General features: G+C 42.1%; 1 protein-coding gene across 1 annotated transcript in view; it reads left to right on the top strand.

Annotated features, from left to right (window-relative positions):
• LOC117541196 (patatin-like phospholipase domain-containing protein 7) overlaps positions 1-26,363 on the top strand; it is a 94,199-nt gene extending 67,836 nt beyond the window's left edge. The window contains 12 exon segments of the mRNA XM_034208345.1: positions 1,073-1,255; positions 5,088-5,206; positions 12,671-12,827; positions 13,092-13,208; positions 13,775-13,844; positions 14,663-14,779; positions 19,102-19,250; positions 19,423-19,575; positions 19,673-19,789; positions 20,703-20,787; positions 21,100-21,230; positions 23,405-26,363. Of these exon segments, the coding sequence (XP_034064236.1) occupies positions 1,073-1,255; positions 5,088-5,206; positions 12,671-12,827; positions 13,092-13,208; positions 13,775-13,844; positions 14,663-14,779; positions 19,102-19,250; positions 19,423-19,575; positions 19,673-19,789; positions 20,703-20,787; positions 21,100-21,230; positions 23,405-23,470 (1,464 nt within the window). The 3' untranslated portion in view covers positions 23,471-26,363.
• Positions 26,364-26,607: the final 244 nt, after the last annotated feature.

Raw genomic sequence — 26,607 nt, 5'->3', positions numbered from 1 at the left:
TATATTTGAAACATATATTGTAGGGCCATACCTATATAAAACATGTTTGTGAATTTTTTTTTTCAAAATACCAAACAGATCATGCATTTTAGCCATGCCTCATTTCGCTCTATTTGCTCTTTTCCAGCCCTGTTTTTGCAAGGGCTGATTCTGCTTTTGTGGCAGACTACAGCGCCACTTACAGGCCTGGCATATGTACTACAGCGTCTCCAGCACTTTCGAGCGGTCTCTCATTCCCCTGATAGGTGGAGAGTTGCCCATATAGGCGGAGCACCCCTTTTCTGACGTCAGAAACATTCAAATAATAATCAGACACACCGGGGACACATATTCATGTATAAAAGACGTACAAAAGTGCATTTTGCATGATAGGTCCCCTTTAAATCAGAGGATGTATTACACAGAAAATATGTAATCAAATGAATAAGCCAATGCTATAATTAAAAAACAGAAACTTTCTGTGACATTAAACATCCAACATCAAGACTCTGACAACAACTGAAAGAGAAACCAGAACTTGAATGCACACAAGACTAATCTCAAGAACAAGACACAGGTGGGGAGGGAATAGAAACACAGGGGCCCCAGGTGAACACAATCAGGTAATGAAACAGGAGGGGGGGAGTTATGAAGGTAAGGAGAGATATAAGTATTGTGGGAAAAACACATGCTCGCATTACAATGTTTAGGAGAATTCAGAGGAAAATATGAGAGAATCCTCCACATTAAAACTACTTTTTAATCACCTTAGAGATGACAATTTTGTCAAAAGTGACTTTAGGTAATATCTGATACTATGTAGGCTATTGGACCAAGCTACAATTTACGGTAGCTACATTACGGCTGTGTCTGTAATTTGTTTAACATTTTAGCCTATGAAGACGGGTCACTTCCATGGCCACACCATGTTTTTGAGCCTGGGACTTCAGATTGTCATTGCCATAACTACACTGTATCTGTGCATATGACAATTAAGCTTTTGAACCTTTGAACCTTGATCCTTCACTGTATGAAGCACCGCCCTGATCTGAGTGCAGGCTGTCAGCTTCTTCCTCCTCTTCTCCACCTGTAGTTGGAGAGAATGCTGGAGGGCAGTGCAGTCCGAGCTCAGAAGCAGTTGGTGTTGTTGCACAGGGAGGATGGCCCCCCACCCAAAGGGACGGCCGAGTGGTTGAACATGCGCAGCTGGATCTCCAGACACCATCACCTGTCCTGTCCCCGCAGAGTGTTCTCCCGGAGGAGTCTACCTAAGCTGGTAAAGATCCCCAACCTAAGTCTTTTAATGGCTGGTCTGGCCCAGCATATCATTCATATTTATCTACATTCTCATATCATTTTATAATATACTGTAATACACTATAGTTTGCCATACATTGTCGTATATTCATTTTCCTACGTTTTTTAGGTCTTTTGTATGTGTCAGGGGTGTCCAAACCTTTTTCAAAGTACGCCAGATTTGATAATGTGAATATGCCTGGGGGCCAATAGTCCTGTCTGCCATTTTTTAAACATTACTGTAACATAAAATACACTGTTATATCACCATTTTCAATTATCTTTATTTTTCAAATGGCAATATAACTAAATATAAGACACTAAGGCAGGTGTGAACAACTTTAAAATAAAGTGGGGTGCCAGTCAGAATCAGAACAGAAATTGTTCAGTGAATCCATACACAAATTAATTGATTCTGGAAATATTATGCAATACAAATTAAATCACACATCAATTTCCACTTTCGTCAGTTTTATTTCATGGCGAAAAACAAGATATTCACTGTTACATGTCTGATATGTGTAATATGTAATGTAAAGCACTAAAAGCATTTGGAAAAGCTCTCGAGCCGGTTTCTCAAACTTACCTACCCCACCTTTAAAGGTTCATGAAAAAAAAAAGTATCTTGTGCGCACGATATACTTTCTCGTGTGCACGATATACTTTCTCGTGCGCACGAGACACATCGAACTGCCCGATTATTACGCCATATTATTAGTTTTATGAAGAAGATGTCCGGTCGCCGAAATGTCCCTAAAATGAAGTCCGAGTTTGAAATATATCTCAAATAATGTATGCACTGCCATTTCCCCACATAAACATAACAGTCTGCGATGAAACGGTTGTCTCCTGTACGCTCCACTTCCTACTTGGCGCACCAGTAACTTTCTCGTGCGAACGAGAAAGTATCTTGTGCGCATGAAAAAGTATATTGTGCGTACGGATCCATCCAAAACCAAAAACCAGCGTCTTTTACAGAAAAGGCTAATTGCGGCATGAGAACGGCCCCTGGTGCTGCCGCCATGCGGTGAAAGGAGGAATTACATTAAGGCCCCGTCCACACGGAGACGATATCAGTTGAATCCACGTTCTCTATCGTATAGACGAGGCCGAAACGGAAACGCGGATTCCGAATTTGATACACTTTGTTAACGACTCCCAAAGTGGGTAGGTCTGAGGACGAAGCGCTTGCGGCTCCGTGTGTACGCCCTATACGATCATTTCCTGAAAATTGCCTCTCCCCACCTCTCCTGCTCACCCCCACGCCACACGCGTCATTGCTGATGTGTTTCGCCAACAACAATGGCGGATCACAGGGTTGCGTTCATGCTCAAGACGCTACTGACCATGATACAGATTTTAGTGCAAAATCTACAGCTCCTCTACCACAACCATCAGCAACAATAATAATATAATATAATAATAATAATAATAATAATCGTCATCAGTCTTATTCGCTGCTTTTGGTGTATTTTGTGGCGGAAGTACAGCGCCACTTACAGGCCCGGCATATGTACTACAGCGTCTCCAGCGTTTTCGAGCGGTCTCGCGTGGACAGACACGTTTCTTGAGCCGTTTTCGTGTGGACGGAAGACTTATTTGAAAACGACTAACCCCTAGATTCTACCGGGTCCGTCTGCGCCGCGTTACGGCCGTGTTACGGCCGCGTTACGGCCGCGTTACGGCCGCGTAACTAGTCTAGTCAATGGGTGCTATTCAACCAGTGTTACGACTAGAAGTGTCCCAGAAGCGTCTCGGCGCTGGGCTCCGCTAAAAATAGGCGGCTGGTCTATTTTCTACGGGACGCGAGGCGTTGCATAGCGCCGGGCAGGAAGTGGACCGGTCAGAGCATCCAGTCAATCCCCAAAATAAACACATTTTGCAGACCCTATCCCTCCGTAGTCTTTCAAGAGAGAGAAATGCCAGCGTTCTCCTCCAGTTTACAGGCACTGTGTAAATTATATATATAGAATAATTATGATGATGAATGCATTTTTTTACCACTAAAATACAGCAACACATCTTTGATTCATGTCGTTTATAACTGGAATATTACAATTATTATTAACTTTGTCTGTACAAAGTAGCCTGTCCAGGAAATATGCCCAAATCAACAAAAACTGCGAGCCGGCACGCAAGACTCTCCGCTTCTGAAACGCGCCCGGTAGGGTTTGACGCTGTAAGAGGTCGGAACAAAACCACGGCGCAGCCGTGACACGGCACAGACGGACCCGGTGGAATCCCGGGGTTAGGCTCTTTTTCGTTTTCGTCTCCATTTCGTCTCCGTGTGGACAGGGCCTAAACAAATGTATTCTGTTTGACAGTGCTAGCGCAGTGGTTCTCAAACTTTTTTCAATAATGTACCCCCTTTGAAAAAGAAATTCAGCCAAGTACCCCCTGATCAGCGCAAACACAATTTGTGAAGGAAAAAATGCTTTTAAAGAGGTACAGTAGCCTACAGTGCTGCACCATCAGTGTCTGATTTATTAAAACAACAACATTGTAACTGAGAAAAAACTACATTTAAAATGTTTATAATCCATCACTAAATTCATGGCAAACCAATTTTAACATCATGCAATAACACTGAGACGACATTAGTTGCATTGAACTGATCTTTTTAATAAGTTGTACTTACAATATAGTGAGAACCATGGGCTTGTGCTTCACTGAGGATCTTTGTCATTCTGACAGGGAGGCACCTGCAGTTCTTAAACTTATGTTTTGAAATATGTGTAACTCTGTTAATTATAAAACCCACACTGCTCAAACTTCGTTACTTTTCCTAAAATTGGTATATCTATTTATTTTGGGGCGTGGGGAATGAAGAGAAAAAATATATGAGCATTTTATGAGCATGGGATTTTGACCCCTTCTATAAACATATGCATAATGCTGCGCTATACTTTGCGACCACACGCCGTTGCCAAGCAACGCTTATTGTTTAGGTGTCCTTTGATAAGCAGGCAGTCATATAATTAACTAGAACTAGCTAGATCTGATAGATTTGGACATAAACGCGAGTGAAGTATAACCGGACGCGAGAGAGAGATCAGCTGCTGCTGACGGAGAACACGCAGCTCTACATGATCACAGCTCCGCCGCTGTGACGGACCGTTGAGTGGAGCAAAATTAAATACACTAAGAGTTAGACCTAACACACTTAGATAGTTTATCTACTCTGGAACTAGCTAAACTAGTTATAAATATATTTATTCTTTACTGTCGGGTCACTTATTACAGGTTCAGCGAGCTGCACGAGACTGACGGGCTGTCAGGAGAGAGAGGAAAAGAGAGCACCCCGTTTTTTTTCCCATTTTATTGTCCAGAATTACTGTAAACCTTTGAATAAAGTAGTTAATCTACTATTAGTAGTTTAAATGCATTACTTGTGTTTTTTTCTTTCTCATTAACATAAAATAAATCTCACGTACCCCCTGCAGTACTGCAACGTACCCCCATTTGAGAACCACTGTGCTAGCGGGCCATAAATAATATATTATAAGACCGGAGCTGCGGGCCGTATTAAATCTGACGGCCCGCTGGCCAATCTTTGGACATTCCTGGTATATGTAAATTTCAATTTGGTGTAAATACTTATCCTTAATCTTTTGTATTGCTGTGTGTGTGTGTGTGTGTGGTGTGTGTGTGTGTGTGTGTGTGTGTGTGTGTGTGTGTGTGTGTGTGTGTGTGTGTGTGTGTGTGTGTGTGTGTGTGTGTGTGTGTGTGTGTGTGTGTGTGTGTGTGTGTGTGTGTGTGTGTGTGTGTGTGTGTGTGTGTGTGTGTGTGTGTGTGTGTGTGTGTGTGCGCAGAGAGAGTTGTACCAGCGTGTGTTTGAAAAAGGTCCGGATCGTCATTCCGACTTCTCTCGCCTGGCCAGGGTTCTGACAGGAAACAGCATCGCCCTGGTGCTGGGTGGAGGGGGCGCCAGGTACTTTATATACACTTTATAAACAAACACATTCAGTACATCAGCAAGACTCAATGAGACATTGTTTACCCTGCAATCAAATCTGACACAAGTTCCACACATTAGTTATGTTTTTTCCACGAAAGGTATAATATCAAACATCTGCATTGAAATATCATATATTAGTTTCAGATCTTTGTAATTTGAGATTTTAGAACCTGTTCTTTTTTTACGATACCTGGCAAGCAGTGTACGAGTTTTTTTTAATCATATAAACTTAACACAAAAAGTAAGGACATTTGTGTTTGGTAGATTATTTCGGCAATACATCTTATACTGTATACATACAATACTGTTGGAAAGCCTGTTTCCTTACCTTTCAAATGGTGCCACATTTGCAAGGAACATGCATTTGTGGGATCAGCAGCAGAGCTGAATATGTGGGTTGCGCCCATGAAAATGTGACAAATCTCCTCTGCCAATGCCAAACAGCTTTTTTTGCTGCTTGTTTGGTGTTGTTTGGTGGATTGGATGATTGAAGTCGGAGGAAACAAGACATATTGGCAACAATTTATTTGTTAACAATGTATTATTTTAACAAGCAGCCTCAGTAGCGTGTGGAAGAACCAAACACAGCCAAAACAGCCTCTCCCCCTCATGCTGTCACCAGCCTGCTCACACTCTGCTGTGGGATGTGTTGGTCACTCTTACCTCATTCACACCAACGGTGTTTCAGGGCCGGTTCGGAGCTGGAGCTTGAAAAGCACCGGGTTTTCCTGTTCACACCGCAGCGGAGCAGCCTCTTAGCTCCGGAATCCGGTTTGTTTCAAGCACCAACAAATTGTCCGGCTAGAGCAAAAGCACCGCGAGGCGGGGGCAGGGGTAATCGGAATCGTCGTTGAAGTTGATGATTACGATTGTAAAGCAGTTTTGAATATAGCATGTAACGACTGTAAAGTTGGTAGTAAAGCCGTCCCATTTCTTCCATTTAGTTTCGACAGAGCAAAACCAAAACGAGTAGCGCTTCAACACAATCGGCCATTGTTGTTGTTGTCGATGTGAGCTGTGAGGGTTTCCGCGCGGTTTGGCTTTATGAAGCAGGCACGCAAACGGTTACGTCATGACGCAAACGATGACGCAATGACGCAGCATCAGTCGGACTCTGAGCGGTGTGAAAAGAGCCGGAGCTAAACCGAAGAACCGGTTCTGAACCTGAAAAGCTCTAGCATGGAGCATGAACCGGAGTTGCGTTGTTGTGAATGAGGTATCTGACAGCAAGCTGATCCCACAAGAGTGCAGTCCTGACCCCAATCGGGGTCAGGACTGCAGGCCATTCCATCCTCTCCACTCCCAATCTAACGGTGCAGCAATCAGCAAAGCGTTTTCCACGTCTTCTCCACACTGTGAACATAATGTTGCTCCACATGGTGAGGTTCCAGTGCTCTGAACATAATGTTCCTCCACATGTTGAAGTTCCAGTGCTCTGAACATAATGTTCCTCCACATGGTGAGGTTCCAGTGCTCTGAACATAATGTTCCTCCACATGTTGATGTTCCAGTGCTCTGAACATAATGTTCCTCCACATGTTGAGGTTCCAGTGCTCTGAACATAATGTTCCTCCACATGTTGAGGTTCCAGTGCTCTGAATATAATGTTCCTCCACATGTTGAGGTTCCAGTGCTCTGAACATAATGTTCCTCCACATGGTGAGGTTCCAGTGCTCTGAACATAATGTTCCTCCACATGGTGAGGTTCCAGTGCTCTGAACATAATGTTCCTCCACATGTTGAGGTTCCAGTGCTCTGAACATAATATTCCTCCACATGTTGAGGTTCCAGTGTTCTGAACATAATGTTCCTCCACATGTTGAAGTTCCAGTGCTCTGAACATAATGTTCCTCCACATGTTGAGGTTTCAGTGCTCTGAACATAATGTTCCTCCACATGGTGAGGTTCCAGTGCTCTGAACATAATGTTCCTCCACATGTTGATGTTCCAGTGCTCTGAACATAATGTTCCTCCACATGGTGAGGTTCCAGTGCTCTGAACATAATGTTCCTCCACATGGTGAGGTTCCAGTGCTCTGAACATAATGTTCCTCCACATGTTGATGTTCCAGTGCTCTGAACATAATGTTCCTCCACATGTTGAGGTTCCAGTGCTCTGAACATAATGTTCCTCCACATGTTAAGGTTCCAGTGCTCTGAACATAATGTTCCTCCACATGTTGAGGTTCCAGTGCTCTGAACATAATGTTCCTCCACATGTTGAGGTTCCAGTGCTCTGAACATAATGTTCCTCCACATGTTGATGTTCCAGTGCTCTGAACATAATGTTCCTCCACATGTTGAGGTTCCAGTGTTCTGAACATAATGTTCCTCCACATGTTGAGGTTCCAGTGCTCTGAACATAACGTTCCTCCACATGGTAAGGTTCCAGTGCTCTGAACATAATGTTCCTCCACATGTTGATGTTCCAGTGCTCTGAACATAATGTTCCTCCACATGTTGAGGTTCCAGTGCTCTGAACATAATCTTCCTCCACATGTTGAGGTTCCAGTGCTCTGAACATAATGTTCCTCCACATGTTGATGTTCCAGTGCTCTGAACATAATGTTCCTCCACATGGTGAGGTTCCAGTGCTCTGAACATAATGTTCCTCCACATGTTGAGGTTCCAGTGCTCTGAACATAATGTTCCTCCACATGTTGAGGTTCCAGTGCTCTGAACATAATGTTCCTCCACATGTTGAGGTTCCAGTGCTCTGAACATAACGTTCCTCCACATGTTGAGGTTCCAGTACTCTGAACATGTTCCTCCACATGTTGATGTTCCAGTGCTCTGAACATAATGTTCCTCCACATGTTGAGCTTCCAGTGCTGTGAACATAATGTTCCTCCACATGTTGATGTTCCAGTGCTCTAAAAATAATGTTGCTCCACATGTTGAGGTTCCAGTGCTCTGAACATAATGTTCCTCCACATGGTGAGGTTCCAGTGCTCTGAACATAATGTTCCTCCACATGTTGATGTTCCAGTGTAAGTGGGCCTGACGGTGAAGGGCAGTCATGGCAGGCTCCTGGCAGCTGCTGTTCGGAGGAGATTTGTCACATTTTGAGATTTGTCACATTTTTCATGGGCGCACCCCACATACCTAGCTCTGCTGCTCATCCCACAAATACTTGTTCCTCACAAATGTGATACCATTGGAAAGGTAAGAAAACAGGCTTTCCAACGGTATAAGATGTATTGCCAAGAAGCATTGTTTTAACTTAAAAATAATCTACCAAACACACATTTCCTTTCTTTTTGTGTTCGACATCAGGGGCAGATATACAAAGTCATAATAATAATAAAAAATTACATAAAATGAAAATACAGTTTCATATTTCCGATAAAATATTCCATGATGGGTATATGGAAGTATATGTGCAGGCTTCAGGTTTATGGAAGTGAACCAGTCGTCCTGGTGAACACATTCCAACACCTGTTTGATCGTCAGCATTCTGGGACAGAGGAATGCCGCAAGCTCTGTAGTTTATAAACCAATAGGTTAAAAACAGCAGGCTTCTTTAGCGAATGACCCACCTCTGGAGTGTCCCCCTGTTGGAAGAGACCCAGGGGGATCACCACATGACCAGCTGACGCCAACGCTGAGCAGCTGCGTCACGGAGAGGGCTGTGCGGGTTGTGACACGCCAGAGGAGAGCTGTCAGTTCCTCCACTCTCTGCCGCGAGAGCCGCGCTATGCTGGCTGAGTTTAATTCCACTCCAGATAAACGATTGTCTGAGAGGGAAGAGGACAGCTCTTCTTCCAATTCATTATGAAACCCAGGCTTTGACAGATGCGATACGAATGTAACGTCTGTAAAGCAACTTCCTCCCTGGAGCGAGCCAGCAATAGCAGGTCGTCCAGATAAAACACACTCTCATCCCTCCTCTGTGTAGTGGCCTTATACACAATTTGAAAAAATGCGAGGTGCCAGGAAATATCCGAACCGCAGACGATTGTCTGGTCTGATATTCCCTGAAATGAGAAAACGCAGGAATTTCCTGTGTTTCGGGATGATGGGTACGTTGAAGTATGCATCCTTCAGGTGGAAGTGAACCAGTCGTCCTGGTGAACACATTCCAGCACCTGTTTGATCGTCAGCATGTGGAATACTGACAGATCGAGGATGTCTCATTGCCCCAGTCTTTTTCGGGATTAGGAAAATAACGGGAGTAAAAAAACCCTGATATTCCTCCCTTTGAGGAACCCTGGAAATATCCTCTTTCAACAGGAGTTCCTGCAGCTCGGATTGGAGCGCAAGACTGTTCCTGGGATGACAGGAGTGTTTCCTGTATCCCATTGAACTGTGGGGGGGAGAGGCTAACTGCAGGGTGTACCCTCTGCTGATCAGCCTGCTCATCCATCTGTCCATCAGACCCACGCGCTGCCACTCTGAGAAACACTCTGAGGGCGGGCGCACATGCTCGAGATGTTCTGTGGTCGTCATGGCGACGAGCCACGCCAGGGAGCCTCCACACGCTGCGTTTCACTCCGGCTCTCATCATGAGGCGTGTACACGCTCAGGGGATGAGTGGAGGTGTGTGCAGTGCTGTCCACATGAGGCGTTATAACGGCGCTCATGGGTTTATTATGACCGTGTGTAGGAGGCGTATCTCGGACAGAGGAATGCCGCGAGCTCTGCAGTTTATTAACCGATAGGTTAAAACCGGCAGGCTCCTGCAGCGAGCCCTGCTGGCTAGTAACTGATAGGTTATAGGCAGCTGGCTTACACAGGGGGGATATGTGAGAAACACTTGTTACTGATGACTCAGACAAAAGTTGGAAAATGAACACATTTTATTTTACTCATAACCCCCCAAAATTTCAGAACCGGCTCTGCTTCCTCAGAGGCTCTTGTGGAGCAGACCAGGAGCGGGGGAGCCTCACTCCCCTTTGACTCGCCACCGGGAGACCCTGTCTCTGGGGTGGCGGGGGAGCGGAGACGTGGGACGGAGCCCCTGCAGCCGCCGAAGGGCGAGCCTGACGCCGAGGCGGTTGCTGTGGGCGTCTCTCCGCTTGCGGCCTCTGCTACCACTGTGGCCGGTGTGGACGCCGCGGCTGCTGCGGGCGTTGGTGCCGCTGTAGGCGCTCAGCAGGCTGGAGCCAGCTGACATGCTGGAGCCAGCTGACATGCTGGAGAATGTCGTCCGCCTGTTCCGCGGCCGTCTTCATGGACTCCACCATGGCGTGGAACTGGGGTCCGATTGGAGCGTCCAGTAGCACTTTTCTGGCTGTCTCCGTAACAGACGCCTGCTGCAGCCAGAGGTGGCGCTGGATCTGTGATCTGGATGTTATTCGCCGCCGCCGCCGCCTAAAAGGCACACTGGTGCACCCGGTCGGTCTGGCGGGCGACATACTGGTCTCTGGGGGAGCTCAACGTAGGGCGCCGTCCAGCGATTATGTTGGCCTGTCTTACCCCAAAAAACGCCGTCAGGCTCGTCTCCAGAGAAGGGGTGGCTGGGAAACCAGCATTTGTGAACCCCTCCACCTTGGTGAGGGGAACAAATGTGGCCACCGGAGCCTTCAGGGTCCTCGGGTTTGCCGCCACCCCCTCCTGGAACCTCCTGATGGCCGGGAAGCGTGGCCAGATCGGGTCACTCCTGACCGTCTGCACCCGCGAAAAACTCTGGTCATGTCGTCCGGAGCACACCTCTCCTGAGCTAGGGGAACGGGGAGATCTCTGCAGGCGGCCGCCTTGCGTATGATCTCTGGCAGTTCCCCTAGGATGCCACCTATCGCTGGTAGCGCTGTGGTGACGGAGAAGGGGAAAGCATGTTCGGCCGCCAAGCTGGCACCCTGCTCCGTCCGGTGGAGAGGAGGGAGGGGAGAACCGAACGGTGAACCGTGGAGGGAGGCGGGGTAGGAGTCGTCCGACTCTTGCCCGGCAGTCGGCCCCAGGGACACGAGGCTCCCGTCCGCGGGCTCGTAAGCCTGGACGGGCCAATCGTCCTCCTCGGCCGCAGCAGCGAGAGCATCCGCTCTCCGCTTCCTGTCGCCCGAGGGGAGACGGGCACAGTGTGTGCATGCGACCTGCTGGTTTAGAGCCTCGTACGCGTGCTCTGACCCCAGGCAGGATTCGCATACTGTGTGCTGGTCATAATTCATTATGAACCCAGAGCCACATGAGGGACAATCTCTCACACAATTGTTACTCATGTTTACTCTGCAATTGAAGTGTCTCTTGTGCTTCAGTAACGAGGTGCTGAAGAAAAGAGGGAGCAGATTGTCGGGCCTCCTTCCTATTTATACCGGAAGGGAGCCCGAGGGTGGGGCCCACCTTGCGGGTGGGCGTGGACTACAAGTGTTTCAGTGCTGCGCGGGTGCGCAGGGGGATTACCCAATAGCGATAGCCTTAGAGGGCGAAGCCATATACGAAATAGAACCTCTTTTTCTTTCGTCTGAGGAAATGTGCTCCCCCCCTAACAAATATCAGCCTGGGCCTTTCTGAATGATAGCAAACCCTCTGCTAGTTGTCCCACAGGCCTTTTTGTTAACATTCCCACAAGATACTACCATTTCTTTCAGATACATCTGCACATGTTTCTTTACAGGTTCTAGTATCTTGCAATGGTAAACACTTAAGAAACCGTTTTTGGCTGTCCAGATTCTCTGAACACTATAATAATTATAGTAATACTAGTGCTGGGCAACGATTAAAATGTTCAATAATGAATTCAAAAGTAGTGTATTGCGTACTTTTATTTGATTAGTACTGTGAAATGAACAAAAGTGCAATAACATTTGGTTTGCAAACACTTCAAACAAATAAGGTGCTTTTTAACAGCAGTATTCCCTTTACACAGTAGAAGTTAAAATATTTATTGTAAATCTCCACTTCAACATTAACTAGAAAATGCATTTCCTGCTGAAAATGCGTGTGAATGCTGTATGCTGCGAAAATGTGTTGCTGAACTTGGCTGAAAATGCAGAAAAATCGGAATATTTTAATAGTTGAATGGTCTCTGTAGCTGCTTTTAGCTACAGAAACCAAGTAAGTGTGTTCCTGAACTTAGTGGGAAAATACAGAAAAGTGAAAAGATTGTAATCAAAATGGTTACAGCTAAAATGCATTGCACTGACATGGTGAATGATATGCTGGAGTAGGAATACTAGTAATTAAGCTTAATATTTAAAAGAAAAGTTAAAAAAGGTATAAACAACAACCTGTATAGCCTCAATATCCTGAAATAGCTGAATAATGTAATAGTTGGTTTCTGTAGCTGAAAGTAGGCTGAGTAGTACTAGTAGTAGTAGTTGTTGTTGTTGTTGTTGTTGTTGTTGTATAGTTGCGATAATAACTGCAGTGTTGGCCTTTTGGACGTAACTGGGGGGGGTAACAATCAGGTTACATTACACTTGTGTGCGTGTATCAGAATCTTCAGCAGTATGTGATATCCCAGATACCCTGTGATGTCATGAGGCCTGTCTCTCTGCAGGGGCTGCTCTCAGGTGGGGATCCTGCGGGCTCTGAATGAGGCGGGGATCCCTGTGGACATGGTGGGGGGCACCTCCATCGGCTCCTTAATGGGAGCACTGTACGCTGAGGAGAAGAGCAACAGCCGCATGAGGGTCCGGGCTCGGGAGTGGGCCATGGTGTGTGGACGAAGATACAAATGCACTTTTAATTAAATGGAATGTTACTTAGATATAGATTTTTGTTATAAAATGTTTTTATTTTCATCCAGAGCTTGGTCTATTTATTATGACCCCAGCTCTGATATTTACGAAGTATTCTTGACACTAGTTTAACGTTTGTTATTACTATTTTTAAGACATCATTCTTTCAGAGGAAAGCTGAGTCTAATAGTTTACTACACTTTTTCTTCACTTCCCTTAATAACTTCCTCTGTTTCTCAGGATATGAACTCCTTCTTTAAGAAGATTTGGGATCTGACATACCCTGTTACATCCATGTTTTCTGGAGCGTCCTTTAACTCCAGCATCAGCTCCGTCTTCAAGGGCAAACAGATAGAGGTACGGTGATGGTTTTCTTTTAAAGTATTTAAAATGACGTAAGCAGTCGGGCCAATAGGATATATAGACTAAGCCAAATTTAAGAGATCATTGGTATTGTTCCAAATCCCTTGAGCTACTTTTACTTTTACATTACATTACATTACATTGCATTTAGCTGACGCTTTTATCCAAAGCGACTTACAATAAGTACATTCCACCAGGAAGACACAACCTTGAAGAAAACAGAATCATATAAGTACATCAGGTTTCATAGAGCCAAACATTTCAAGTGCTACTCAACTGGCTTTAGATAAGCCAGTCCTTTATTAGTATAAAAGTGCTTCGTTAATAGTTCTAACGCTCGAAGTGGAGTCGAAAGAGATGAGTTTTCAGTTTGCGCCGGAAGATGTGCAAGCTATCTGCCGTCCTGATGTCAACTTTTACTTTTTGCTATGAGGATTATTTCGTTTTTTATTTAACATTATGCATATGGTATAATTGTGACAAAGCAACATTAATAACTCATGAGAGCAGATACTTTATGACATATAATTGTGTCTGTTTTACCACCTTTCCTCTGCCAGGACCTGTGGCTGCCCTACTTCAACATCACCACTGACATCACAGCGTCCTGCATGAGGGTGCACACTGACGGTCTGAGCGCCTTCTGGCTCTTTTTCATCTAAATCTTCTGATACATTCATTTAAAAAACCAGCTTCTTAATTTAGAAAATTGCAAAGTTAGGGGTGAAATGTTATGAAGTATATTTACTTTACCTGAGTATTTTAATGTTACACTACTTCTACTGCAGTACATTTTGAAGCCAATGTTGCACTTTTTACTTCACTAATAGTAACTAGTAGCTAGTTACTTTACAGATTTAGATGATCAGCTACAGTAATACAAAATATAAATAAACTAATAAACAAACATTGACATTTAATTATAGGTTAAGATATCAAGCAGCAAATTACAAAAAAACTATAGTAGCTCCACATTTCATAACAATAATAATCAAGTAATCTATTAACATGTGATTCTGAAGTGGACAATTACCCTTAATAAGTACTTTTACTTTTGGTACTTTAGCATATTTTTATGCCAATATTTTTGTAATTTACTAAAGTAAGATGTAGAATGCAGGATCTAAGCTTGTAACCCTAACCCTTTCAAATTACCACTTTTAGAAGAGCAAGCAATAACTCTGAGTAATTCTTCCACCACTGTACCAAATGTGAATATATTTCATTTATGGAATCCCCCCTAAAAACATGTTTTTACTCCACTTAAAGGGTGGAAAAACAGGTCTAGCAAAACAGAGTACTAATGAAAAAAAACATCCCTATGATGCTTTATTTCTTGGATATCTGATGTAAAGTATGTTTTAAAACTGCTTACAGTCAGCTATCTATTTCTACTATTGTCTTTTTTTCTATTATTCAACATGTTGATGTCCTGTCTCTGTCTTCAGGTTCTCTGTGGCGATACGTCCGGGCTAGTATGTCCCTGTCTGGTTACCTGCCGCCGCTCTGTGACCCCAAAGATGGACACTTACTCATGGACGGAGGGTACATCAACAACCTGCCTGGTGAGGGACATTGGGAGGGGGGGGTTTCACTGCTTGTATTGCTTCACATAAGTGGGAAAGGTTGTATTCAGTGTATAGCAAGGTATTGGAACATCTACTTTTTAAAGGAATTCAAGCTTTGTTAGAAATATAGTACACCATTATAGACTGGGCAGTATAGATCTGTTTTGGGGGGACTTATTCCTATAACTCAGTGGTTCTCAAACCTTTTCTGTCAGGCCCCCCCTTTGGAGAAAAAAAAAGTCGGGACCCCCCAACAGAAATAGTAACGTTTATTAAAATACATCAATATGAACGTGAGCATTCCTTTCAAAAAAATCACTTTGCTAGAACAGTGATAATAGAACAATGCTCCATAATTATGTGTGGTAAAATAAAAAAAACATAATACAATTGTGCAATCCTTTTGCTAGAACAATAAGTTATAATACTTTGCCACTTTGCAATCTGTGCAAAAAAATGAAAAGAAAGAAAATGCTGGTATTTGGCAAAGTGTGTCTTCTTATCACAGCGTTAGTGGCTGCAATGAGCCTGTTTTGCACTGCACATTTAAAATGGGGTTGCAGGCTCAGTGGCGGCGCCAGAGATTTTCTTTTGGGGGTGCACTAAATGTTTGAGCACCCTCTAAAAAAGTGATAAAAACCTAGAGGACATTATTCAACTTTTGAAATCCTCCTCCTGCTGCCTTGATATTATTCCAACAGGATTTTTCAAAGACGTTTTGCCTTGCATGGCCTCAGATCTACTTCATATAGTAAACAAATCTCTTCACTCAGGTATTTTTCCACAGGCCCTGAAAACTGCAGTCATTAAACCGCTCTTAAAAAAAGAATAATCTAGATGCTTCAGTAATGAACAATTACAGGCCCATATCAAACCTGCCATTTCTAGGTAAAATCATTGAAAAAGTTGTTTTTCAACAGTTGAGTAATTTCTTGCATTTAAATAACTGTTTTGATGTGTTCCAGTCAAGCTTTCGTCCAAACCACAGCACTGAGACTGCTCTTGTAAAGGTCTTTAATGACATCCACTTAAACACAGACAGTGGCAGAACTTCAGTGTTAGTATTATTAGATCTCAGTGCTGCGTTTGACACTGTTGACCACAGCATATTACTAGACCGACTGGAAAACTGGGTGGGACTTTCGGAAACAGTTCTAAATTGGTTTGAATCCTACTTAAAGGACAAAAACAACTTTGTTTCTATAGGTAAATACACATCTGAGTTGACAAATATGACATGTGGGGTACCTCAAGGCTCCATCTTGGGGCCTCTTCTCTTTAACGTCTACATGCTACCACTGGCTCAGATAATGAAGAACAACCAAATAAGTTACCATAGCTATGCAGATGACACACAAATGTACGTAACAATTTCACCAGGAGACTATGCTCCAATTCAAACACTGAGTAAGTGCATTGAACAAATCAATGACTGGATGTGTCAGAACTTTCTCCAATTAAACAAAGATAAAACTGAGGTAATGGTTTTTGGAGCCAAGGCAGAACGTATAAAAGTTAGCGCTGAGCTTCAGTCTGCAATGTTCAAAACAACAGATAAAGCCAGAAATCTAGTCATGGACTCTGACCCGAGTTTCAACAGTCACATTAAAACAGTTACTAAATCAGCCTACTATCACCTAAAGAATATATCTAGGATTAAAAGACTAATGTCACAGCAGGATTTGGAAAAACTTGTCCATGCTTTTATCTTCATTAGACTGGACTTCTGCAATGGTGTCTTTACAGGTCTCACTAAGAAATCTATTAGGAAGCTGCAGCTGATTCAGAACGCTGCTGCTCGAGTCCTCACTAACACTAAGAAAGTGGATCACATCACTCCTGTTCTTAAGTCTTTACACTGGCTTCCTGTGTGTCAAAGAATAGATTTCAAAATACTGCTGCTGGTTTATAAAGCACTGAATGGTTTAGGCCCAAAATACATTTCTGACCTCCTGCTAAATGATGAACCATCCAGATCTCTCAGGTCTTCAGGGACTGGTCAGCTTTCTGTCCCCAGAGTCAGAACTAAACACGGTAAAGCAGCGTTCAGTTATTATGCTCCAAATATCTGGAACAAACTCCCAGAAACCTGCAGGTCCGCTGCAACTCTTACTACTTTTAAATCCAGGCTGAAGACTTTTCTTTTTGTCGCTGCTTTTAATTGAACTATTCATATCTTAGACTGCACTGTAACTTTTATCCATGTATTTTTTCTTTTAATGTTTATTTTATTAGCTTCTCTTTTTAATGATGCCATTTTCTTAATGTCTTTCATTTTTTGTAAAGCACTTTGAATTGCCTTGTGTTGAAAAGTGCTATATAAATAAACTTGCCTTGCCTTGCCTTGCCTCTATGAAACGTCAAGCTACCCCACAGTAGCTGGTACATTAATGGGAAACACTAAATGTTTGAGCACCCTCTATGAAACGTCAAGCTACCCCACAGTAGCTTGACGTTTCATAGAGGGTGCGCAAACATTTAGTGTTTCCCATTAATGTACCGGTTGCTACAGTGTAATTTTCTACTGCAACACTCCCCACGCAAATACACAGTACACCAGCGACTGTTACAATGATGGCTCGATAATCAGCTCACGGCATATAGGTGTAAGCAGGGGTAAAGTGCTATATTTATAAGTGGGGAGTGGACCTAACATAGGGGGGTCCAGGGGCATGCTCCCCCGGGATTCTTTTAAATATTGAAGTTAAAGCATCAATCTGGTGCACTTTGAGAGCAACATTAAGAGATCTATCGATACATCTCTCAAAATCCATATGAAACAGAACTGTAAACAGATTTACTTTTTCTTTATGGATATTTTACAAATCACCCTTTTAAACTTTATTATTTTTTTACTAGTATTTCAAACCTGTTTTTCATTTATTCTCTTATTTTTTCATAACTATAATGATCATATAAACGTGTGCCTCGGAAATAATTGTTTACATAAATCGTGACCAAACCGTTTGAGACCCACTGAGATAACTTAGACTAAAGTTAACTATCTAAACACTCAAAGAGTCCTTTAGTTCACTGAGCCTCTCAGTCTGACAGGAGAGGACTCTCCTCCACCTTGTTGTGGAAAAAGCTCCTTATTTCCGTTAGCGTAGCTCGCTAGCACCAGAAGCTAACAACAACGATCTCCGGTACCGGTGCGCTCTCTCTCTCGCGCACGCACACAAAATGGCTCGTTCCACACACATACAGAGACGAGCTTGAATGAAACACAGAAACCCAGACGTAATTGTACTGTACTGTATAATATTATTTTCGAATCAATCATTTTTCAAATTATAATTGTTTTAATTTTTTTGTAATAACCATTTTTCCTACTGGTCTCTCGCTTCCCCCCTGTCATGCCTCTGGTAGCCAATATAAGGCTTAGCAGTACAGATAAATGTGGGCTCACTATTTGGCAAGCAACCAGTCACAGTTGCCCTGTTTATCTCATGTCTTATAAAAGCTTATTCATGATTTATAAAGTGTTCACAACCTAATTAATAAATGAATTACAAACTATTCGTAAACCCTTTATAAGGGTAGTCTTATTGTAAAGTGGTACCGGATTCTTATAAGTTGTACACCACTGATTATCCATTGACCTGATATAACATTGTCAAAATCAGCTAAACAAAAGGACTGATGCAGCAGTTTTATTTTAATAAAAAATTGTATTTGCGTTTTAAGTTAAAATAAATCATTTGTAATTACAAGGCAGGCAGAGATACATAAATGAATTATATAACAATTGACAAATCAGAAGAAAAAAAATTCCTCACACTCTTTTTTTGGTCAAAACGTGCTGCCTACAATACCCACAATGCCACTCGACCCCTGAAAGTTGGCTTGAAGATTTGGATGTTTCATACTAGTAGTGGCTAAAGTAGCCTGGAGACTCATACAGAGTTACAAATTGCTTTCAAACTCCCCCCCCAATATGTTCTGTCTTTAACCTTCAACCCCAACATATGCTGACTCAGGACACATTACTGAAGTGTTGTTAGACTTCATCAGCTGCTTCTGGTGACAAAATAAGACTTTATACAACCTGTATAAAGTCACACTTTTGTAGTTGTATTCCCCAACACCTTGACACTTTAATGTGTAAACTCAAAGTATTCCTCCTTTACGTTAAATGTACAGGACAAAGTAAGCAAAAAACAAAGCATAAATATCTTATATAAAAAATTCCAAACCAGTTGTAACTCTGGGTAATAATTGTGTGATCTTGTTAAACCTCATGCTCACAATAAGAAGCCAACAAAAAGAAGATAATCAGGACCTGAGAGAATGAACGTGTTGGTCTCGTGTTGTTCCAGCGGACGTGGCTCGCTCTATGGGGGCCAAAGTTGTGATTGCAATCGATGTTGGAAGTCGGGATGAAACCAACTTAACCAACTATGGCGACTCTCTGAACGGCTGGTGGCTGCTATGGAAACGCTTCAACCCTCTGTCTGAGAAAGTCAAGGTACTATTCATGTCAGATGTGTACTATTTTTAGTACTTAGTGGGAAACGACTATTGTATCACTTACTGATATTATTTGAGAGAAATAGTGGAGAGTATGTGAGAATGGTGGAATGTAAGCAATCCGATCGGCCTTCGCAGCCCTGTAAGACTCGACTCTTGTTACCTCCCAGGTCCTGAACATGGCAGAGATCCAAACCCGGCTAGCATACGTCTGCTGTGTGCAGCAGCTGGAGCAGGTCAAAGACAGCGAGTACTGCGAGTACATCCGGCCACCCATCGACCACTACGGCACACTGGAGTTCGGCAAGTTTGACGAGATCGCTGTGAGTTTTCGCTCTGTTCCTCAATGTAATATTACCCATGCCTCCTCCACCTGGAGGCTTAGATTATCCCTCTGACCCCCAACCTCCATGTGTGCAGGAGGTGGGGTACCAGCACGGAAAGACATTGTTCGACGTGTGGCAACGCAGTGGTGTGGTGGACAGCATGCTGAAGGACAGACATCAGGAGGAGTTCCACAAGACCAAAACTGGCCATGTGAGTGCAAACTGCAGAAACTACTGACCTAGACTATGATAGATTTTGAATTACTGATCATGTTTTGTTTTACGCGCCAAAGGCACAATGTATCTCATAGTTCTTAATTTGGTCCGTCCTTCTGTCCTCTTCTTGTTAATGTGGTTAATACAATTTCTCTATGTGGTCAGAGATTCAGTTCATGCAGCAGTGAGGCCCAACACACATGTTGTTCCCAGCCTATGGCTTCTTTTTAAGAGTTTTAACATGCTCACTGTAATTTTTTATTATTGACATTGCATTGCTACATTTTTAGATGCTTCAACTATTCATAATTATCCGGTGAATCACCAGTACCTCCTTCATAACCTTCAACAACTAGCAGTCTCTGGCTCTGCACTTCCCATGCTCACATCATTCAGAACCTGCCAACGAACCTCTGAGGTCCCTCAAGGCTCTGTTCTGGGTCCTTTTTTCTCTGTACACCAATTAACTTGGTTAATTATTGTAATTTCTGTATTAGTTACTTAAAATGGTTTATTGGAAGTTATATGTAATGTCACTCTTGCTGATCTGAATTTGTATCCTCATGGTTGTGTTCACTTATTGTATGTGCAGTATTATATGCTGCACATACCTCTACACGTCACCTAGCTTGTGGCATGCAGGATTACACAGAAGCAGGATTTACTCTCAAACCATGCTCTAGTGACACTAGTGACTACAAACACTTGAGTGCATCTTTAAATGCACTCATTTTAGTGCCAGTGGTGTCATGGTAAGCCATTGAATTATCAAATAGGTGAAGGCTTTGTCAGCACAAAGTCACAGCGACTTATTTAAAAGGAAAAATGTATGCCAATTGATGTCTGTTTGTAAAGGAGGAAGAAAAAAGACGGATTGACTTTAGAGTAATGCAGTTTGTGTCTTTCAGGTGGTCACGTGTCCCAACGCGTCCTTCACAGACCTGGCAGAGATAGTGTCGAGAATCGAACCTGTCAAGAATCCAGTGATCGATGGTTAGTTATCAGAAAATATTGTAATCAATAAACAATGCATCAAAAATGTTTTATATAAACTCTTGTGGATCTTCCTTAAAATACTGCTTTTGATTTTGACTACTCTATATCCACTTCAAACACGGGACACTATGTCCATCCTCTAAAGCTCTCAGAAGGATAACGTTTTTTAAAAAATACATAAATCATCCTTTTGGAAATCTATATAATGATAACGTTTTATGATTTCAAACATTCATTTTTGTAAAACATTTGTTGAAGAAAATAGTGAAAAAAGATGCTCTTGTTGTCTGCTGTAATGTGTGCCTGTAGAGGAACTGTCTGATGATTGCCAGACGGACTACGATGAGGAGGCCGTGGAGAGCGCGCTCTCCGACTACGAAGCCTTCACTCAGGGCAGTGAACACACCGAAGAAGAGGAGACAGCAGACACTGCTGAAACTGTGTGTACAAAACTACATCATTTACTCATTGTTAATGAATTTACTCCTCAGGGTTTCAATTATGTCATATTACCACAGCAATCATTTCTACATTAATAGCAGGGGGGGGGGGAAGTACTCAGATCTTGTACTTGAGTAAAAGTAGAAGTACTCAGGTCTTGTACTTGAGTAAAAGTAGAAGTACTCAGATCTTGTACTTGAGTAAAAGTAGAAGTACCAGAGTGTAGGAATACTCTGTTACAGTAAAAGTCCTGCATTCAAAATGTTACTCAAGTAAAAGTAGAAAAGTATTCTCATCAAAATATAGTGAAAGTAGTGACAGTAAAAGTAGTGATTGTGCAGATTGGTCCATTTAAGAATAATATATATACAGTGGGGCAAAAAAGTATTTCGTCAGCCACCAATTGTGCAAGTTCTCCCACTTAAAAAGATGAGAGAGGCCTGTAATTTTCATCCTAGGTATACCTCAACTATGAGAGACAAAATGAGAAAATAAAATCCAGAAAATCACATTGTCTGATTTTTAAAGAATTTATTTGCAAATTATGGTGGAAAATAAGTATTTGGTCAATAACAAAAGTTCATCACAATACTTTGTTATATACCCTTTGTTGGCAATGACAGAGGTCAAACGTTTTCTGTAAGTCTTCACAAGGTTTTCAAACACTGTTGCTGGTATTTTGGCCCATTCCTCCATGCAGATCTCCTCTAGAGCAGTGATGTTTTGGGGCTGTCGCTGGGCAACACAGACTTTCAACTCCCTCCAAAGATTTTCTATGGGGTTGAGATCTGGAGACTGGCTAGGCCACTCCAGGACCTTGAAATGCTTCTTACGAAGCCACTCCTTTGTTGCCCGGGCAGTGTGTTTGGGATCATTGTCATGCTGAAAGACCCAGCCACGTTTCATCTTCAATGCCCTTGCTGATGGAAGGAGGTTGTCACTCAAAATCTCACGATACATGGCCCCATTCATTCTTTCCTTTACACGGATCAGTCGTCCTGGTCCCTTTGCAGAAACACAGCCCCAAAGCATGATGTTTCCACCCCCATGTTTCACAGTACGTATGGTGTTCTTTGGATGCAACTCAGCATTCTTTCTCCTCCAAACACGTCTAGTTGAGTTTTTACCAAAAAGTTCTATTTTGGTTTCATCTGACCATATGACATTCTCCCAATCCTCTTCTGGATCATCTAAATGCTCTCTAGCAAACTTCAGACGGGCCTGGACATGTACTGGCTTAAGCAGGGGGACACGTCTGGCACTGCAGGATTTGAGTCCCTGGCGGCGTAGTGTGTTACTGATGGTAGCCTTTGTTACTTTGGTCCCAGCTCTCTGCAGGTCATTGACTAGGTCCCCCCGTGTGGTTCTGGGATTTTTGCTCACCGTTCTTGTGATCATTTTGACCCCACGGGGTGAGATCTTGCGTGGAGCCCCAGATCGAGGGAGATTATCAGTGGTCTTGTATGTCTTCCATTTTCTAATAATTGTTTCCACAGTTGATTTCTTCACACCAAGCTGCTTACCTATTGCAGATTCAGTCTTCCCAGCCTGGTGCAGGTCTACAATTTTGTTTCTGGTGTCCTTTGACAGCTCTTTGGTCTTGGCCATAGTGGAGTTTGTAGGTGACCAAATACTTATTTTACCGAGGAATTTACCAATTAATTCTTTAAAAATCCTACAATGTGATTTCCTGGATTATTTCCCCCCATTCTGTCTCTCATAGTTGAAGTGTACCTAGGATGAAAATTACAGGCCTCTCATCTTTTTAAGTGGGAGAACTTGCACAATTGGTGTCTGACTAAATACTTTTTTGTCCCACTGTATATATGTTTTATAATGATTGATCATGAAAGTGTTCTCAAAGCTGGTAAAGGTGCAGCTAGTTTGAATGACTTTGTATACTGCAGGGTAGCTGGTGGATTTACTCCAGGTGGAACTAAAGTCTGATTTAACACTTGATTATATTTCATATCATTCATCCACATCTGTAAAGTAACTAAAGGTATTAAATACATGTAGTGGAGTAGAAGTACACCATGTACCTCTGAACTGTAGTGGGGTAGAATTACAAAGTAGCAAACATTTTACTTTAGAACAGTACTTGAGTAAATGTACTTAGTTACTCTACACCACTGATTAATTTATAGTAATGATTGTTTTCTCTGTTTCACAGGATGAGGAAGTTCAAATCCGAGTTCGACGCCGGCCCAAAAATGCTGCACTAAGTCCTACACCATGACTCCAAAAAACATGCATGTAAAGGCAGTATTTCTGGTAACCGATAAGGAATTCTCAAACATGCAGCTTATACTCTTATCCAATCAGCAGCCAGGTAGCTCAAGTCTTCCTCTAACACACTCAGCAGGACTGTAGTTGGATACAGCGACTTCTTGTTCAGAGCTTTCAGCAAAAGAAGGGAGTTTTAAGACAGGGAGGAGCCACAGTGTGTCGCTGTCTCCTGCACAGACTTCAGTGCTCAAACAGTTCAGTTAGAACCAGGGTTTATTGGAGAAATCAAAAGCACATATTTTTACAAACTGGTTTATTAACAGCACGGTGTATTTTTCTACTTGTTTGACACATTGGTTGTTTTGTATGGCAGTTCCTTGCTCTGTTGTTCTGGAAAAATAGGAAACAAATACATACAAGCAATTCAAGCACACTTAAAATGGACTGGAACATTTTTAATTTAATATGTATAGTATATACAGGGCTATTTCTGCCACAGATCTAGGCATAGTTGCTTCCTACCATAATAAGCTTAACCCATAAAGCACTATTGTGCAATTCATGATGTTTACATATAAGTTAAAACAGTTAATATGCATTTGATGTGCCTTGAATGAACTCCCCTTTCATCTTCTCTTCAGAGCATAAACACACCACATGGTGACCACGTTTCATCCCAACAAGAATAGCATACAGTACAATACACTTTTTCACCTATGCGAAATAACTTGCATTGGATAAATATCATGTATGAATTTCTTACAGCGTTCCTCAGCAGCACCGCCATGCAGGGAAGGCAGACTTTATTTCAACAAATATTTGTGGATGTACACTACTGTTCGACAATGCACAAAAGACATGGTGGAGCTGCCCGCTGATGGCACAAATTCAAAGGATTTTGAATGGCAATAAACCACTTTAGTAAAAAAGAAGAAAAGTATTTAATTGTTGGGAAACATTTGCCGTTGCCTTCCATAAAAACCTGCTGGTTTAAAGGACATTTCCTCGCAGTTTGACACCATGTGGCTTGATTTTTAGTTTTTTTCTTAACAGTAAAAATGATTTGATTATAACAGTTAGTAGAGATACGTATACATAGTGTTCAACAAGTACGTTTGCAATTGAAACACAGCATTGGACGTAATCCAATAAAACAGGTGTAACACAATTCATAAACAATGGGCTAATATTAGCATAACTAATTTGGGTGCAAAATGAATAATATTATTCATTTCCCATGTTTGCTCTTTTTTGAAACCCTTGGTTTTGCTGAGTCTCAATGGGAAGTCCCGGTTTAACAAAGGTTAAACAGGTAAAATACAAAAATGACAGCTGTTCTTTTAAACATGACATGAAAACATGTTTCTGTGAGCACAAACTTGACCCCAGAGGAAATCTACAAAGAGCAGACTCAGCCAGCGGTGCGTTCACAGGCTCTTCTCATGGTCCCTTTACTGAGTTGGGAAGTCACTTTTATTTGTGGTATGGAAACAATGTGTTGTTTTGCTCGGTGTTTAAACACAACGTGATATCTGTTTGCAAGTTATTGTTCCAACTCGAGCGGGCCTTCATAAGAACTGTTCTATTAGGAAAGTATTATGTCCGATTATTACGACAACACATGAATGCAGCACACATTCTCTATCTCGCAATGTGAATGAAAGTTAAACATTATTTTTGTATCCGTTCATCCTTGGACTATGCCTCTCACTTCCATTAGGTCTGATGAAAATAGGGCCAGTAGTTTTCTGTGATCCTGCTGACTGACAGACAGTTATTGCGTCAATCATAGTTTTCATGAACATGAATAGACGTGTACCCAGCCAGTTTGCACAGCATAGTGTATTTACTCTTGTTACACCAAGTATTGTTGTTGAATTTGGATAAAGTTATTCATTCAACCCGAGGACAGATCACTGGTCTCACCTTATACGACTAAACATGTGTTGGTACAGGTGCAAGCCTGGTGCCTGGAATGTGAAACTTTATAATAGAGTTATATTGATAGAAGGTGATCATCATTGTAAGGGTGATTATGACAGGACATCCTGAAACTGGTACTAACCCACTACAGCATTTAATGTAACATTACACTTTTTATAGCTGCTTTTTCATCACCGTGGTTACAGCTCCTGTGGTTTTGATTTGTGATTTTAATATTGATGACCTGAAGGGAAAAGTGCCAAGCGTATAGTGACTTCTGAAGACCATCTCTGTTTATGTTAATGATGTGTATGTTATCATTAACATAAAACATAAATGTAGACATTGGCTTTGACAAACTGTTGGTTTTCTTTCAGTTTTTGTTACTTATTTTTGGTGAAATAGTTGCATAGAATATTGTAGAAAGCTTTAGAATATTTAATTATACATGTTTAGTGAATAACCTGCTTGTTTAAATTAAAACGAATGCACTATTTGATAGAATCTTAAAGCCAAAGTTGTGGAAAAACTGAACAGCAAAGTCCAGACGATGAGTTCTTCTTTGGAATCTGAAATGAAACTGTAACCAATTTTCCCCTGGAATAATAAAGTCTTTCTGATTCTGATGTTGCCATGAAAAACTAAAACATGTTCTGAATGACTGTCACAGTGTTTAGGTTCTATACATGTTAGATCAGAGTATGTTTTTAAGCTATGTGACTTAATGATGAAAAAATGTCAACGCTTACTGATGCATTTATCAAAATATCAAGCACAAGAAATAACCCAGATATATTTCCTATATTAGATTTTAAATGCAGGATTTGTACTTTAGTATTTGTATACTCTAGTATTGTTAGTTTTACTCAAGTAAAATACCTATGGTGTTCTTGTATTTTATTTAATAAATTCTGCTGAACATTGTGCCTGTCCTTGCAGAATGGCAGGTGTTTTTTCCAGTGTGCAACATGATAAACTCACCGATAGTCTTGTCTGTCCATTAAAAAAAAAGACCGAAGAGTAATTTGGATTAACATTTATTCGTAAGATGGTCATGTAGGGACCACAGACTGCATGTGTCCGTCCAGACATGGGGTGAGACAGGAGCAAAACACAGCACAGAGCTAACCCACAGTCTTTAAAAAACCGAATCAGTATAAGGTTATAACATTTCCCAGAAAGAGTGCAATTTTAACACCACCAGGACAACAAAAGGAAACCCGC

This window comes from Gymnodraco acuticeps, unplaced genomic scaffold (assembly GCF_902827175.1).
Source record: "Gymnodraco acuticeps unplaced genomic scaffold, fGymAcu1.1, whole genome shotgun sequence".
Classification (NCBI taxonomy): domain Eukaryota; kingdom Metazoa; phylum Chordata; class Actinopteri; order Perciformes; family Bathydraconidae; genus Gymnodraco; species Gymnodraco acuticeps.
Note: the sequence above shows the minus strand (reverse complement) of the source record. Positions and strands in the feature narration are given on the sequence as shown.